The sequence below is a fragment of the Monodelphis domestica genome, chromosome 3 (genome assembly GCF_027887165.1).
Source record: "Monodelphis domestica isolate mMonDom1 chromosome 3, mMonDom1.pri, whole genome shotgun sequence".
Lineage (NCBI taxonomy): Eukaryota > Metazoa > Chordata > Mammalia > Didelphimorphia > Didelphidae > Monodelphis > Monodelphis domestica.
In genome coordinates, this window is record NC_077229.1 from 230018095 (window position 1) to 230031312 (window position 13218).

Below are 13218 nucleotides of genomic sequence, written 5' to 3' on the forward strand. Positions count from 1 at the left end.
CAGATCCTTTAGTCACAACTATTGATAACACCTTAAAGTCTTTACATTGGAACTGGGCTGGGAGCCTTAGACTGAAGGGGTTAAAATAAATCATCCTCAGATGGGAGGCTGGGGTGTGGGGGGACTGTGCTGTTATGGTTTGGGGTGGTTCATCTTCCTGGGCTCTGGGAGAGAAAACAACTCCAGCCCAGCAGCTAACCTGAAAGTTTTTATCTCCCTTACTGTGTCTGCTCCATTTCCAGCCCAAGTAATATTGGTTGACAGTTTTCTTTTCCCCAAGCAAAAGTCTACCCTGGTTTCTTTCAGAGGTTTCCAGGATGGCCAGCCACCTTGTTGGGAGATTCTGCAGGCCCGTGGTTCATTTTATCAACCTGTGCCACATGTTTCCTGACAAATTCTAGGTTGTCCAACAGAAGAACAAGTGAGACTATAAAAGGAGAAATCCAGTCAAGCAAATTATGAATCGGGATAATAGCTCGAGAACCTAAGGTTTTAAAGGCACTTTGTCTTCAGAGGAAGGCAACAGGAAATGCAAAGCAGTTTATCATTCTAACTTGAAAATGCCATCCTGCTATCATTTTCAGTTATTTTCTTTATTTGTTTCGCTTAGCTCCGATTAACCATCATCCATCCCTCTGTGTACCAGCATGGAGAGAGCTCGTTGGTGGCAGCTACAGGGAGACCAGGACAACCCTGGCCTCGAGCTATCAGGAAGCACTTGAAAGTTGTTCCTGTTCCCATTTCACTTTATTAACCCTGCCAGTCAAACCTGAGAGCATTGCTTTTCTGGGGAAGTAGTGTGGGGACGTCCACAACAGGACTTGGGCTCCATGAAGAGTCCTTTAGGTTAAAGCAGGATTACAGACGAGGCAGGAAGGGGTGGTGCTGAGGGGTCTGGTTTTCCTGGCTCTGCTGCCAACTGCGTGATTTTTTATATCAGTCAGCCTCTCTGGGCTTCATTTTTCATCTATAAAGCAGCAAGAGGACTGCTAAGGATTTGCAAAGTGAAAAGGAGAGAGGACATAGGAGAGTGCTATCTATATACATTCTAGGTAGAACCATCTTCCCCAATGAGCCACATGTGGGAGCTGAGAGCATCTGTATACCCCTTTGCCATGTCAGATGACTTTCCTTTTTCCTGTCTTGCCAATAGACTTCAAACTACCCTAATATTTTCTCTGTGCCCTTCTTTAATTTCAAAAATAACACATGTCATGCGAAAATAAAGCACATTGGAAAACAAGATCACTCTTAGGGATCTAGGTAATGAAATCTCAGGATTGCTTAGTTTATTCTTTTTAACTCTGAGAGTTTTCATCACCTGCAAGATGCAGAAGGTGAAAATGGGCAGGGGACCCTCCTGTACCAGAAGGAAGACTGCAAGCCACCTACTGGCACTTGTCTTTTGGCTCCGCCATTGCCCACACTAAGGATGCTGGGCACTGAAGTTCAGGTACTGAAAGGCCATTCCAGTTCAGTGATTTTAAGACAAAGCAAAGGAAGGGTTAAAGGGGGACACCAGGCCCAGTTCTGTTCACATGCAACCCTTTCTTCATAGGTTTACAGATTTAGAGCAAGAAGGGGCCTGAGAAGCCATCTAGGCTAACCCTTTTATTTACAGATAAGGAAAATGAGGCTTAAACATCTGCTAAATGATATAAGGGTCAAGAATTAACTCATTCATCCATTCAACATCCATTTATTTTGCCAGTTTAGGTGTTCTAAAGGCCCAGATAGAAGCAGTCCAGACCATATAATACAAATTCACCTAAAATAAGCAGGAACAAATCCCCTGAGTGCCTCCATCTCTGCAGAGATTTCTTAGCTTCTTTTGTTCTGCCCCATACCGTCTTTACAGGATTTTTTTTTTATTTGAACGGATTTCCTTTGACAAGTTCTACCCTGACATCCATCACATTCACAAAGCTTCCCCTCTCACATATTTTAATGTGATAATGAAACATGTTTTCTTGGAATTACTGATTGATTTACATTCCCACCAGGGGACACTCAGGTCTGCACAACCAAAACAATTTTCATCCCCTTCCATTGTCCATAGTTGCTACTGGCCCTCCACCCCAGCCAACACATCCCTCCTGGGAAGGAGCCTGAGTCACCTGTTTGTCTTTCTTTGCAGGGAGCCGAAGGGCAGAAGCCAGGGTGTGGATATGGAGGAAGGGCTTCAGACTATAAATCAGCTCACAAGGGATACAAGGGTGCACACCCAGATGGCCAGGGCACTCTTTCCAAAATCTTTAAACTGGTAAAGTAAACAATTATTACAGTCCATGAAATGCAGGGCCCACAGAACAACAGAGACGTGGCTGTCTGCACAGGACATCAGTCACAGACCTGTTAGGATGTTCAAGATGCTGTATGCTCCTCTTAGGTATTGGGGGCCAGATTTCCCCCAGCACCAGGGAGTAGGTGGGGTCTGTGTGTCAGGAGGAAGCCCTTGGAGGCCCTGCTGAGAGGATTTTGCCAATAAGCTGTCTCTAAACTGGACTTTTGGAGTGACTTTTCCCTGGATAATAGCACATATCTTTGCATTCCAGGCCCTGAAGGAAAGCTGTGCAAGCTATCTCTTTGACCTCCATATCATTGCCCCCAGGAGTGTCCTTGCCACCCATATTCTACTATTGCACCCCTGAGCACAGAGCTGCTTGGGAGGTAGTTGTACTTGGGCTTCTCCTACTCAGAGGGTTAAAATCCAATTACTCTTTCCCTGCCCAGGAATAGAAAAAATAAAGGTTTCTGATATTTTCATTCCCTGTGCAAGGAAAATTAAGAAAGACATCAGGGGATTATTCTAACTAGTTTCAAGAGCTAGTAACTGTGTCTACTTTCAAGTAGGAAAAAGCATAGAATGTAGCTAGAAAGAACAGGCTTTAGAAAGCAGCGTGCTCTGACCCTGGAAATAACCTGCCACTTTGGGAGTCACTGGGAGGGACTTGTCACCCTGACTTATTGCTCAACTTTTTTATATTTCTCCTTCTCTACAATTTTCTTCATTTGTTTGTTAGAGTTTTTTCTGGGTAGTGAACTCTTTAGAGAATATATTTTTTTAAATGGATGCTTCTACGTCTTCCTATTCATCACGTACCCTTAAGCAAAGTCAGTCCACTCTCCTCCCTTGGCTGATGTTGGAACAGCCAGGATTAAAAGCATCACTGGATTCAATTTAATTCAATCAACAGCAACAAAGACTTATTAAGCATCTGCTTACCTTGAACAAGGTACTTTATTTACAATTTAATAAGAGGAAGAATAAGACATGCACCCAAATCAATACTTTCTGGAAGCAATGATGAGGGTCAAAGTAGAGATCCAGAAAAAGTGCTTTCAGAGATTTTGATGGTCTTCAACTGTGGGGAAAGGGAAGTTTTCTTGACTCATGAGAGAGGTCACAGCTCAGGTGGCTTTGAAGGGAGAAAAGTACTTTAATATATAAAGTTACGAAGAAGGAATGTTTTTCAGGCATGGAAGAAAGTGATGGAGGAGGGACAGAGCTGTTGAAATGCATCTCAACTTAGTTCAGTTGTCTTGCTTCTTAGAGGGGGAGAAGAGAAAAAGAGTGGTATAAGGCTAGACAGATGGAGAGGCTATGCCTGGTCATAGTTATAGGCATTTCCACCTTTCCATCCATGGAATGTCACAATCAAACTGCAGGCTTACAAATAACAAGGCAGGACGTGTCAGAGATGAGAGACAGGTTGGTAAAGATTTTAGAGTCACCAGCTTTGGAGTAAAATCCACCCCTGACCACTTACTATATGTGTGACCTTAGCCAAGTCTCCTAGTCCCTCTGTGCCTCAGTTTCTTTACCTGTAAAATGAGAGGGTTGGACTGGGTGATCTTGAAGGTGCCTTCTAGTTCTGAATCAGTATATCCTATGATCAACAGGGAGATAGATACAGAGAGAAAAACACCAAAGTCCATTACACCTATGTTATGTACTTTTTGGTCAGGAAACTTAAGTGGTAAAAGCTTTTCAGGTCTTCTCTCTAGATTAGAATAAGAAAGAAACATCCCAGGGTATTATTTTCCATCACTAACATGGGATTACATAAATGGAGGTAGAGGAAGTCATGGATGCTTAACCAGAACCACGTTTGTGTTTTTCGATAAAAATGAGATACCGTGTTCCCCTGGCTTGGATTTGCCACTGTTCAGAGAGTCTAACACCCATCCTCGGAATTAAGTAAATACTATCATCAACTAACATTTATAGAATACTTTAAGGATCTCATCTGATTCTCACCAAAACCCTGTGAGGTGAGTCCTTTTATTGTCCCCATTTTACAGAGACTGAGGTTAAATGATTTGGCCAGAGTCACACAGCTAGTAAGTGACTGGGTCAGGAGTTGAACTCAGCAATGCCTGACTTCAGCTCCAGTGCCATCCCTGTAATACCTGGATGCCTGCACATGTGCATATTCATGAATGTTTATATGTATAGTTACAGATATGTGTACATACACATTCATGTTTGTGTGTATTATTGTACAGGCTCACCTATAGGAACACACATCTATACATACACACATTTACACACATGCCCATTTTATATATTTGTAAATAGGTTTTATACACACACACATATATTTGTAAGAGTCAGGAAGACACATCTTCCTGAGTAGAACTCTGGCCTTAGACACTTCCTGGCTGTGTCACCCTTGGCAATTCACATTATCTTGTTTGCCTCAGTTTCCTCATCTGTAAAATGAACCGGAGAATGACATGGTAAACCATTCCAGCGCTTTGCCAAGAAAACTCCTAGAGGGGTCACAAAGAATTGGACAGGACTGTAAAACAATTAATGACAGTTTTACAGTGTTGTTTAGGATACCAGGAGGTTCAGAGACAGGCTTGTGGTGACTCTATTAATCTATACCAAGAAGCAGGGCTCAGACTTTTCCAAGGTTTATCCCCTACTAGGCTATGTTTCTGCCTCTCGTTGGTTGAATTATCCAAATAATTTTTTTGTTTATAAAAATGGCCTCAGAGAGAGGGAATCAGAGGCTCGCAGTGGCCAGGTCTAAGATGGGAACTGTGTAGGGAATATTGTAGTATTGTTTATTGTTGGGACTAAAAAAAAATGGTTAGAGGTGGTTGAAACATCACTGATTGAGTCTGATGGAGCAAGGCAGTTTTGAATTAGGGAATAATTTGAAAGAGAGAATTTTTAAAAGAACTCCAGTTTCAGGGCTTTGAAATAATTGTTGTAACTGGAACCAGCACTACAAAGAAATTTAAGCAGAGGCTGAGGCAGACCTGCTTTGAAGAGCCCAGATGAGTCATTTGCAACTAATGTTATATGCAAATAATGGGGGTTTGGGTGGGGGAAGTATGGGAAAGGGCAAAGAATATTCTCCCTGAAAGCTTTTTCACACAATTAATTTGCTTAGCAAATTTTTTTTTCAAAGATTATAATAGAGGGAAACCAGTCTAGGACAGAGAGAAATAAAACAGATATTTAATAGTAGACAATCAGGTTTTTATTACTTCTCTGGATTGATGGCTGAAGGATTTGTTCCTGTTTAATATGCATCTGTCTTGGGATTCACAATGTAGTAGATTGAGATGGCCAAGATTTAATGGCATCTAATGCAGTCGCACATATTCTCTTCTCTGCTTTTTCTCTCATTGTTTTACTCTCTCTTTTTTTTCTGGATGAGAAGGGAATGATAAAGGAAAGAAGCTGGAATTTTGGAAGGTCGGAGAGTTGTTTTGAGGAAAAGTGAATATGGAAGAAGACCATTGTGGTCTTTTAAACCAAACTACACTGTGTCCCAAATGTAGGCAAGAGGGTTTCTCATTTCTATTTTAAATAGACTAGGACTAGGAATTGAATATAGAATAGGGCAACTTTCTCCCAGATTCAAGGCCCAGTGTTTGTAAGAGATGTGGCTTGCTGAGCCCATGCCTCCTCATATTTCATATATAGCAACCATTTATTTCAGAGAGGTATCTCGGAGATGTTAATGGATAAGGAGAAGCCCATAAAGCACTTGGAGAAAAGGCCTGTTTCAAATGTCAAGACAATTTCTTGCCAGGTGCTCATAGCATTTTACCAAATCCTGAGATGGCATCTTTTCTTTAAGGAGACCTCTTCCGGGCTCTCACACTTAATAATTTCAAATCCAAACTTCCTCACACATCCTTTCCCTAAATGTCTCGCCCCTCCCTGTTTTCTGTAAGACTGAAGTGGAATGGCTGCTTGGGCCAAGGGACTGTCGAAATCTGGTTATTCACCCAGCTAACATCTCAAAGAAAGGCTCGGATTAATTTGCTGGTTACATTTTCAGGCAGATCTTTAAACAGAAGCAGTTTGGGCTGCCAAGAATTGCAGCTGGAAAGGAATATTCTGGGGAAGTAATGAGGTCTGGTTCAATTTTAATGCTTCCCTGTCCTAAAAAAAGTAAGGAAATTTAGCTTTAAAATTCAGTCTAGCATAGTATTGAACAATGAAATCTGCACATGATTAAAATCCACCAAGCCTCTGCCTCGTTTAGGGAATTTATTTTTTCCCTTAAAGTCATATGCTTTAAGCTAAGGTGTCCAGTGACACATTCCAAAGTAAAGGTCACATGAGCTGATTTTGGATTTCTGAAGAAGCCGAAAGTGGCACCTCGGAGAACATGTCAGGCAAACACTTTTAGCACAGCTAAATCTTGGTTTTTGAAATAAATGGTTATGTAACTTTTTTTCCTTACCTCAACCGTAGAATTTAAAGGCATTCTGTAAAGCAACTGTCATTAAAAACCTACAGAAGTTGGAGGAAAACCCCTTTAAGCCTAATGTATGAAAGAACTCTCCAATAAGTAAGACCGTTCAGTGAGGGAATGGGAGCTTTGTTAGAGAATAAGCTCCCTGTCACTGGCGGTATTCAAATCATTGAATGACTATCTTTTTGGTTTTGTCCAGAAGAGATTCCAATATTGTCTGAAAATAAATCCAGCTCTAAAGTACCTTCCCAAACAATGAAGCTATTGGATCTTCTTGAAATGTAATTCCCCGAGTGCAGGGGTTCTCAACATGAGGTTCATGAAATTGTTTCTTAACTTAGCTAACTGTATTTCAGCCTACTTGGTTTCCCTTATAATTCAATGCATTTTATGCATTTAAGAAACATTATTTTGAGGAAGGGCCCATAAGCTTCACTAGAAAGGAAAAGAGGTCTGCCCTCTTTAATATGGTCCATATCCTTGGAATATCCTTCTTCCCTTGCCCCGTAAGGCTTCTCTTTAATAGTTTATTTAAAGGAAGGCATATTTGTAGAGTTCTTAGGAGAAAAATAAATAACCCTCACATTACCCCTCCCCCCAAAAAAGAATAGCCACACAGAAATGAAAACTTTAGTGATTCATTGTTAGTTTCTTTCCCAGGGTATTTTCAGTTAATCCTGCTGCTGCTTTAAAATGATGCTTTCCTCCTTTTCATAACAGTGATGGATAAACAGTAGCATAAGAAGAGGCCAATAATTGTTAAAAGCTCTTTAATTTTCTTCCTGGCTGAGCGATATTTTGCTTTTCTGGGGCCCAGAGTCAAAAAGAAATTTGAAAAAACTAAAGAGGGTCTTGGTAGGTCAGGGACTTGTACATCTGGACCATAATAACACACGGGAGAAAGAATGAACATCGCAATTTGGATTCTTTCAAGTATTTCATCCCAGACTTGGCAGAAAGTCAGTGCACTCTTTCATTCCTGGGTTAAAATAAATTGATAATGAATGACTCATTTTGGGGTGGGGGGAAGATGTCACAAAAATCTGGGAAACAGATGAAGCATTTTTCTTTTTCTTATAGAGAACATATAACCAATAGTATTTATTCCACTGGGTTAGAACTGGACCAGAATCTGGTTTTGCACTCTCTTCTCAAACCAAATTTCAATGGAAACCAAGAGATTGGATTGATTAAGCCTGTATTTAACTCAATGGCACATTGAAATGCTTGCCATTGTAATTTATCTGTCCCACAATGTCAAATTAGGGGACGAATCAGAGAGAATATTTTCTAAGGACAACTGTTACTTGGTTTTTTCATTTCACCTTTTCTTGATTATCTTTAACTTGGGGAATGGCTGTGTGCTTGTGGCTACTGAACTCTTGCTTTCGTTGAGATTGGCCCCCGAGACTCTTCATTTCATTTAATTACCCAAAGAATAGCAATCATTTATTTATGACCATCACCAACAGAAGTAAATATAAATCCTAGGAAGGAGTCTGTGTTGGAGTACCTAATTCCAAAGGATGACATATCTTGCAGTGTTCAAAAATTCAGTTAACAAGATCCAAAGGATTATCCTGAGAAGTGAAATTAAAGGTTCAAATGGAATTTTCCTGCTAGAATCCATCCTTCCCACCATTTCCTCATTAAACTTTCAGCTCAGTTTTGATCCCTTCACTCCCCTACTTAAGACTTTTTAATGGCTCCCTGCTGCCTAAGAAGAGAGGCCAATCTCTTTAGTCAGAAAGGTAATTAAGAACTTGCATTTGGGCTCCTGTCTAACAAATATTGGTCAAGATTCTCCAAAACAGCCTGTGCTTTTTGTCCTTCCTTGTCTGCAATCCCTTACCCTTTTCTCCCCCTCCTCTATGCCTACGGAAAACTTGTCCCATTCCTCCATGAAGCTTTCTCTTGTGCCCCTAAGTTAAAAATTATCTTTAATTGCTTAGAATAATTGCACTTTCTTTGTAGCTCATTTATGCACTCATGTTCTGTTTTGCATTACGGTTATTTGTGTATGTGGCTTCTTTTATTTGTTAGATTGTAAACTCCTTGCAGTGATCCTGTCTCTTCCAGCTACTTGGCACTTAAGTGGTTGTTGAACTTGAAACATTGGTGCCATAATTTTTAGTGGCCAATCTGTAGGCAGCCATCTATCCATCCAATTATCCACCAGCTATTTATTTGCAAAGCACTGCCCTGGCACTGGGGTGAGATACAAAGATAACTGACCCAGTTGCTATCATCACAGCCTAAAACACAAAGCACACAGCCTGCCAGCAAGAAGGGCCTGTATTTGTAGGCCTTCACGAAGAGGCTGTGTTGATAGATGTGCAGGAGGGGACCACAATGAACTCTTGTCTAATCTTTGGCATTTTCTTTTCCCTAGGGAGGAAGAGATAGTCGATCTGGATCACCCATGGCTAGACGCTGAAGTTCTTCATTGTCTTTACAGTTATTATGTACTTGGCTTCTTAATATAACTGCCTTAAATTTTTAATAATATTTGCATAAATTGCCTAGATAGACAAACAATTTCTCACCTAATGTCTATTGAGTTGTGCATGCAGTAGGTAGAGCCAGACAACATCCCACTGGCAATTTCTGGCCAACAGTTGAATGGAACAGAAAAATAAGAAACACAAAGTAGCTTTCAGTGCTTTTTTATGTTTTAAAATAAAGTAACAGATTCTTCAGAGTATTCATTCCACTTCAGAAGGCCCCCTTCCACACCCAGAAATACTTTGGTCTTCATTTTATCAAAGCTCATTCCATCAAATCTCTCCATCTTTGGATTTCTTTCTCACTGACCCAAATGCCTCCGAATGGCACCACAAAACCAAAGCTTTTGTTCCTGAGCACTGCCATTGAAGACATGCCACTGTGGAAAACACATGTGCAGAGTTGGTATGGACTGTTGATCCAAGCTTACTTTGTTTTTCTTTTAATGCCCCATTCTCTCACCTCAAGAACACTTTATTTTTCATAACAGGATTAGGCAGTCACAGAGTGGGTTTACAAATGTTAGGAGCTCCAGGTATGTGAAATGTGGGACAGGGCAGCTGTTAACAGTTTTAATGTGATAGAGAAAAGAGGGGGAAGGAATTCCTTCCAGAGTTGGATTTGCTCATCACACCCAAAAAATTTGAATTCGCGTGTGTGGCAGAGAAAGGGAAAGGACGTCAAACTAGGGCTGGGCTATTGCCTCAAAACAGGAAACAAAAGGAATTTCCCAGCAAAATGGACAATTCTGAGTGTACACGTGGCCACTGGATGTCACTGCTGCTCCACACAGGCAAAGATATCATAGTATTTCTTTAGCAGTAATAAAACCAAGAAGGATAGTTTCCTGCAATAATACCAAGAAATCTAGTTTCCTGCAAGAAAACCAAGAAGTCTAGTTTCCTAAAGGAAGCCCGCTCGCTAGCTAGGAGATTTTTAGATAGTTCTGCACATCTCACAGTAGCATTGATAGTTTTCTTGTTGGCCTGGCAGTGTCGAGCTGGTAAGCTGCTCTGAAACCATAAAACCAGTCCCAGATTCTTAATGGCAGTGCATAATAAGCCAGTCCCCAGCTACTGTGAAAACCTGACTACTATAGTTGCCTCCTAGAAATAAACTAGAAATAATGAATTAGACATAGACATGTAACTATTCATGAATATACTGACTTATCTACATATGGTCTGGAAAGCACCAACCATATGAAAAGAATTTTAAAAAACAAAAGCTCTTCTGAATTGCACTCTTTTTCTAACTTAAATAAGCCAAATGTTTCTTAACACGAATTCTAATGTATTGATTGAGCCAGATATTTTGGTTCTAGCATATCCTTTATAGCCAGCAATAGAGCATCCACTGTTGGCATCCAGCTTTCTTTAATGTTAATGGGTATCAATAATAGCCAATGTTAATGACTCAATGCATTGTTTTTAATTCTCGTTCACTTTTATGTTTAGTGTAATTTAACGTGATGTCTGTTAACAGGTAGCAATGCATGAAGAGAGGGTAAGGAAAACCAGGAACAAAGTTAAGGAGAAAAAAAGCCTCCAAATTATTCAGCAAAAAAAAAAAATTCTATCTTTGAGCTATGTTGCTGGATGTATTTTCTCTCTGTAGATGTGTTTTTCTCTCTATAGCTTCACCCCAAAAGTAAACTCTGCAATATAGTTGAGTTTAAAAGTCTACACTGTGCTCAAAAGTGGAAAAATCTTAAGCTTATAAAAATGATCAAAATAAAAATAATAAATGTTTAATGCTATCTGGATGAGATGTCTTATTTCACTATTTGATATGTCAAAGTTGTATGTAAGGCAGGGACTGTGGGTCTCAAGAGCTGATTTTGGTAGCACTTGCCATAATAACAAGGGCCTACGTATCCTCAGAAAATCTTAGATAATATTCATTATTAGAGTGGCTAAGATAGCAATAAAGGTACCACCATGAGCAAAGGGGATTCATAAACATAGTTTTCAAAGCATCTATATAAATATTTAATTAGCATTTAAAATGATTAGCATGTTATATATGTGGGTATTGTCAAACTTATTTTGAAACTTGCTTTTTTATTCACCTTTACTCACCCTAGTTTCTTGGAGGTGAGAAAGTGGGACTGTGGGTTCTTTTTGTATATCGGGTCATTTCTGACTTATAGGAGAAAATAGAAAGCATAGATTTTTAAATCTATAGGCATTGACAAAACTTTGCCTTCGTACAAAACAAAAAGGTTGATCTGCAGGCTCACTAGCTTGAAGATCTAATTCCATTCAAGGAATATTTTCCGAGATTCTGCCTTGTAAGAGTCCTTCTACTACGAGTGACAAGAAATATACAAATGACTGACATGATGCTTGTCTTCGGAGTTTATTGTTTGGAGAGGAGGGAAGAACAGAAGAGACCACAAGTACACAGATAACTGATACATAAAGCAGAATCTAATTGTGAGAGCTAGAAAACTGTGATGGAGATTTGGAACAAGGAAGATTCATAACTGCTTTGGGTGTCCAAGGAGAACCAGTGAACATATATCATGCCATCAATCAAAAGTAAAATAAATGGACAGTTTTCAAAGCAAAAAAAAAAAAAAAGCAAAGAGGAATGAAGAAAGGGAGGAGTTCAAAACTCTGAGAATTTCAGTGTGGCTAGAATATTAAATGGAGTGTAGTGAGAGGGGCTAGAAAAAAGACTGGATGATCTAAGGGATGGGACAATCTTGTATGCCAAGTCAAAGGAATCCAGACTTAATTCTGCAAACAGTGGAGATTAATAAAAGTTTTTGAGACAGGGAGTGGGAAGTTCAGAGCTCTAACAGTAGTGTGCAAAATCATTAAGAAGAATCAGCAGATATGGAGGTTGTTTAAAAGGCACTGCAGTCATTTGAGTCATAATCAATGAGAACTTGAACTAGAATAGTGGTTGTGAAAATGGAAAGAGAATAGATGAGACATTCCTTGAGATAGAATGTAAGCTTTTCAAGGGCAAGAACTATTTTTTATTAATTTTTGGCTTTGTTTCTACATGCTTAGAACATGCTAAATTTTTTGCTTAACAATTAGATTTAGATTTAGAAGGCATAATCAGTAGGACACCATGATTGAATGATGAGGTAAAAAACAACTCCAATGAATACTAAGATCTTCCTGTGTGAAAATATTCCTTTTCTGCCCTTTTTCTTTTTTGGGAGAGGGAGAAAAAATGTAAAGCTCAATAAACTATTTGTAAAAGTTTTTATAAAGATTTTTAGGTTATTGAGATATTCAATGTATTTAAATATATTTAAGGGGTAAAATCTAGTTGTAGTACATATCCACAATTATAATAAGATATTGTGGTAAATATTAGCTTAATATGAGAATGAATGAAAAGGCATTTATTAAATGTTTACTATGAAGGAAAAAAAAAACCCCTAGAAAAATAGAAAAAAATAGGGCCTACTCTGAAGGAGCTCACATTTTAATGGGAGTAGACAGCACATATAGAAAATTTCAAATTCAAATCTGATGTTAAGAAATCCATGGTCATTAAGGTGCAATGGCAAAGTAGAGAGTAATGCATTTAACTTCATTTCCACTGATAAGTCATTCATTTCTGCTATTAAACCATTTGACAGTGCTAAGAACTTTGGTGCCCAGAACCTTTTCTGGCCTTCACCATCTGGGTGTTGCAGCACTAGAATCAGGTAACAGGCCACATCTTCATGGGAGATTGCTTCCTGGGATGGTGGCTTCTGCAGCAGGGCTGGTAGTAGTCATTAGTCTGGGGCTCTTGGGCTTACCTGCCAAGGTGGTAGTCAATCAGTATTTGGTGTTGGTAGCAGCAAGGAAGTGATTGCCCAAGTTGGAAGTGGTCTGGGGCATAATATCATTTCTAAGACTCTTGTATTCTAGATCCTAGATCTAGCTCTAGGTTTCCACAGGGATCAGAGGAAATGCAATGGTTGGGATGGTGATAGTGGTTTGACCTGGATGGCACATATCACCTCCTGTCT

At 39.6% G+C, this 13218-nt stretch overlaps 1 protein-coding gene across 9 annotated transcripts in view; it reads left to right on the forward strand.

Annotated features, from left to right (window-relative positions):
• Positions 1–10992, forward strand: part of MBP (myelin basic protein) — a 266252-nt gene extending 255260 nt beyond the window's left edge. For 5 of the 9 annotated variants that reach the window (XM_056823552.1, XM_016431730.2, XM_007487806.3 and 2 more), the window contains 2 exons: positions 2138–2263; positions 9121–10992. In XM_056823552.1, the coding sequence (XP_056679530.1) occupies positions 2138–2263; positions 9121–9165 (171 nt within the window). In that variant the 3' untranslated portion in view covers positions 9166–10992. Of the gene's footprint in view, positions 1–2137 lie in introns of all 9 variants that reach the window. The other 4 variants (XM_056823556.1, XM_056823554.1, XM_056823555.1 and 1 more) reach the window with 2 other exon arrangements.
• Positions 10993–13218: the final 2226 nt, after the last annotated feature.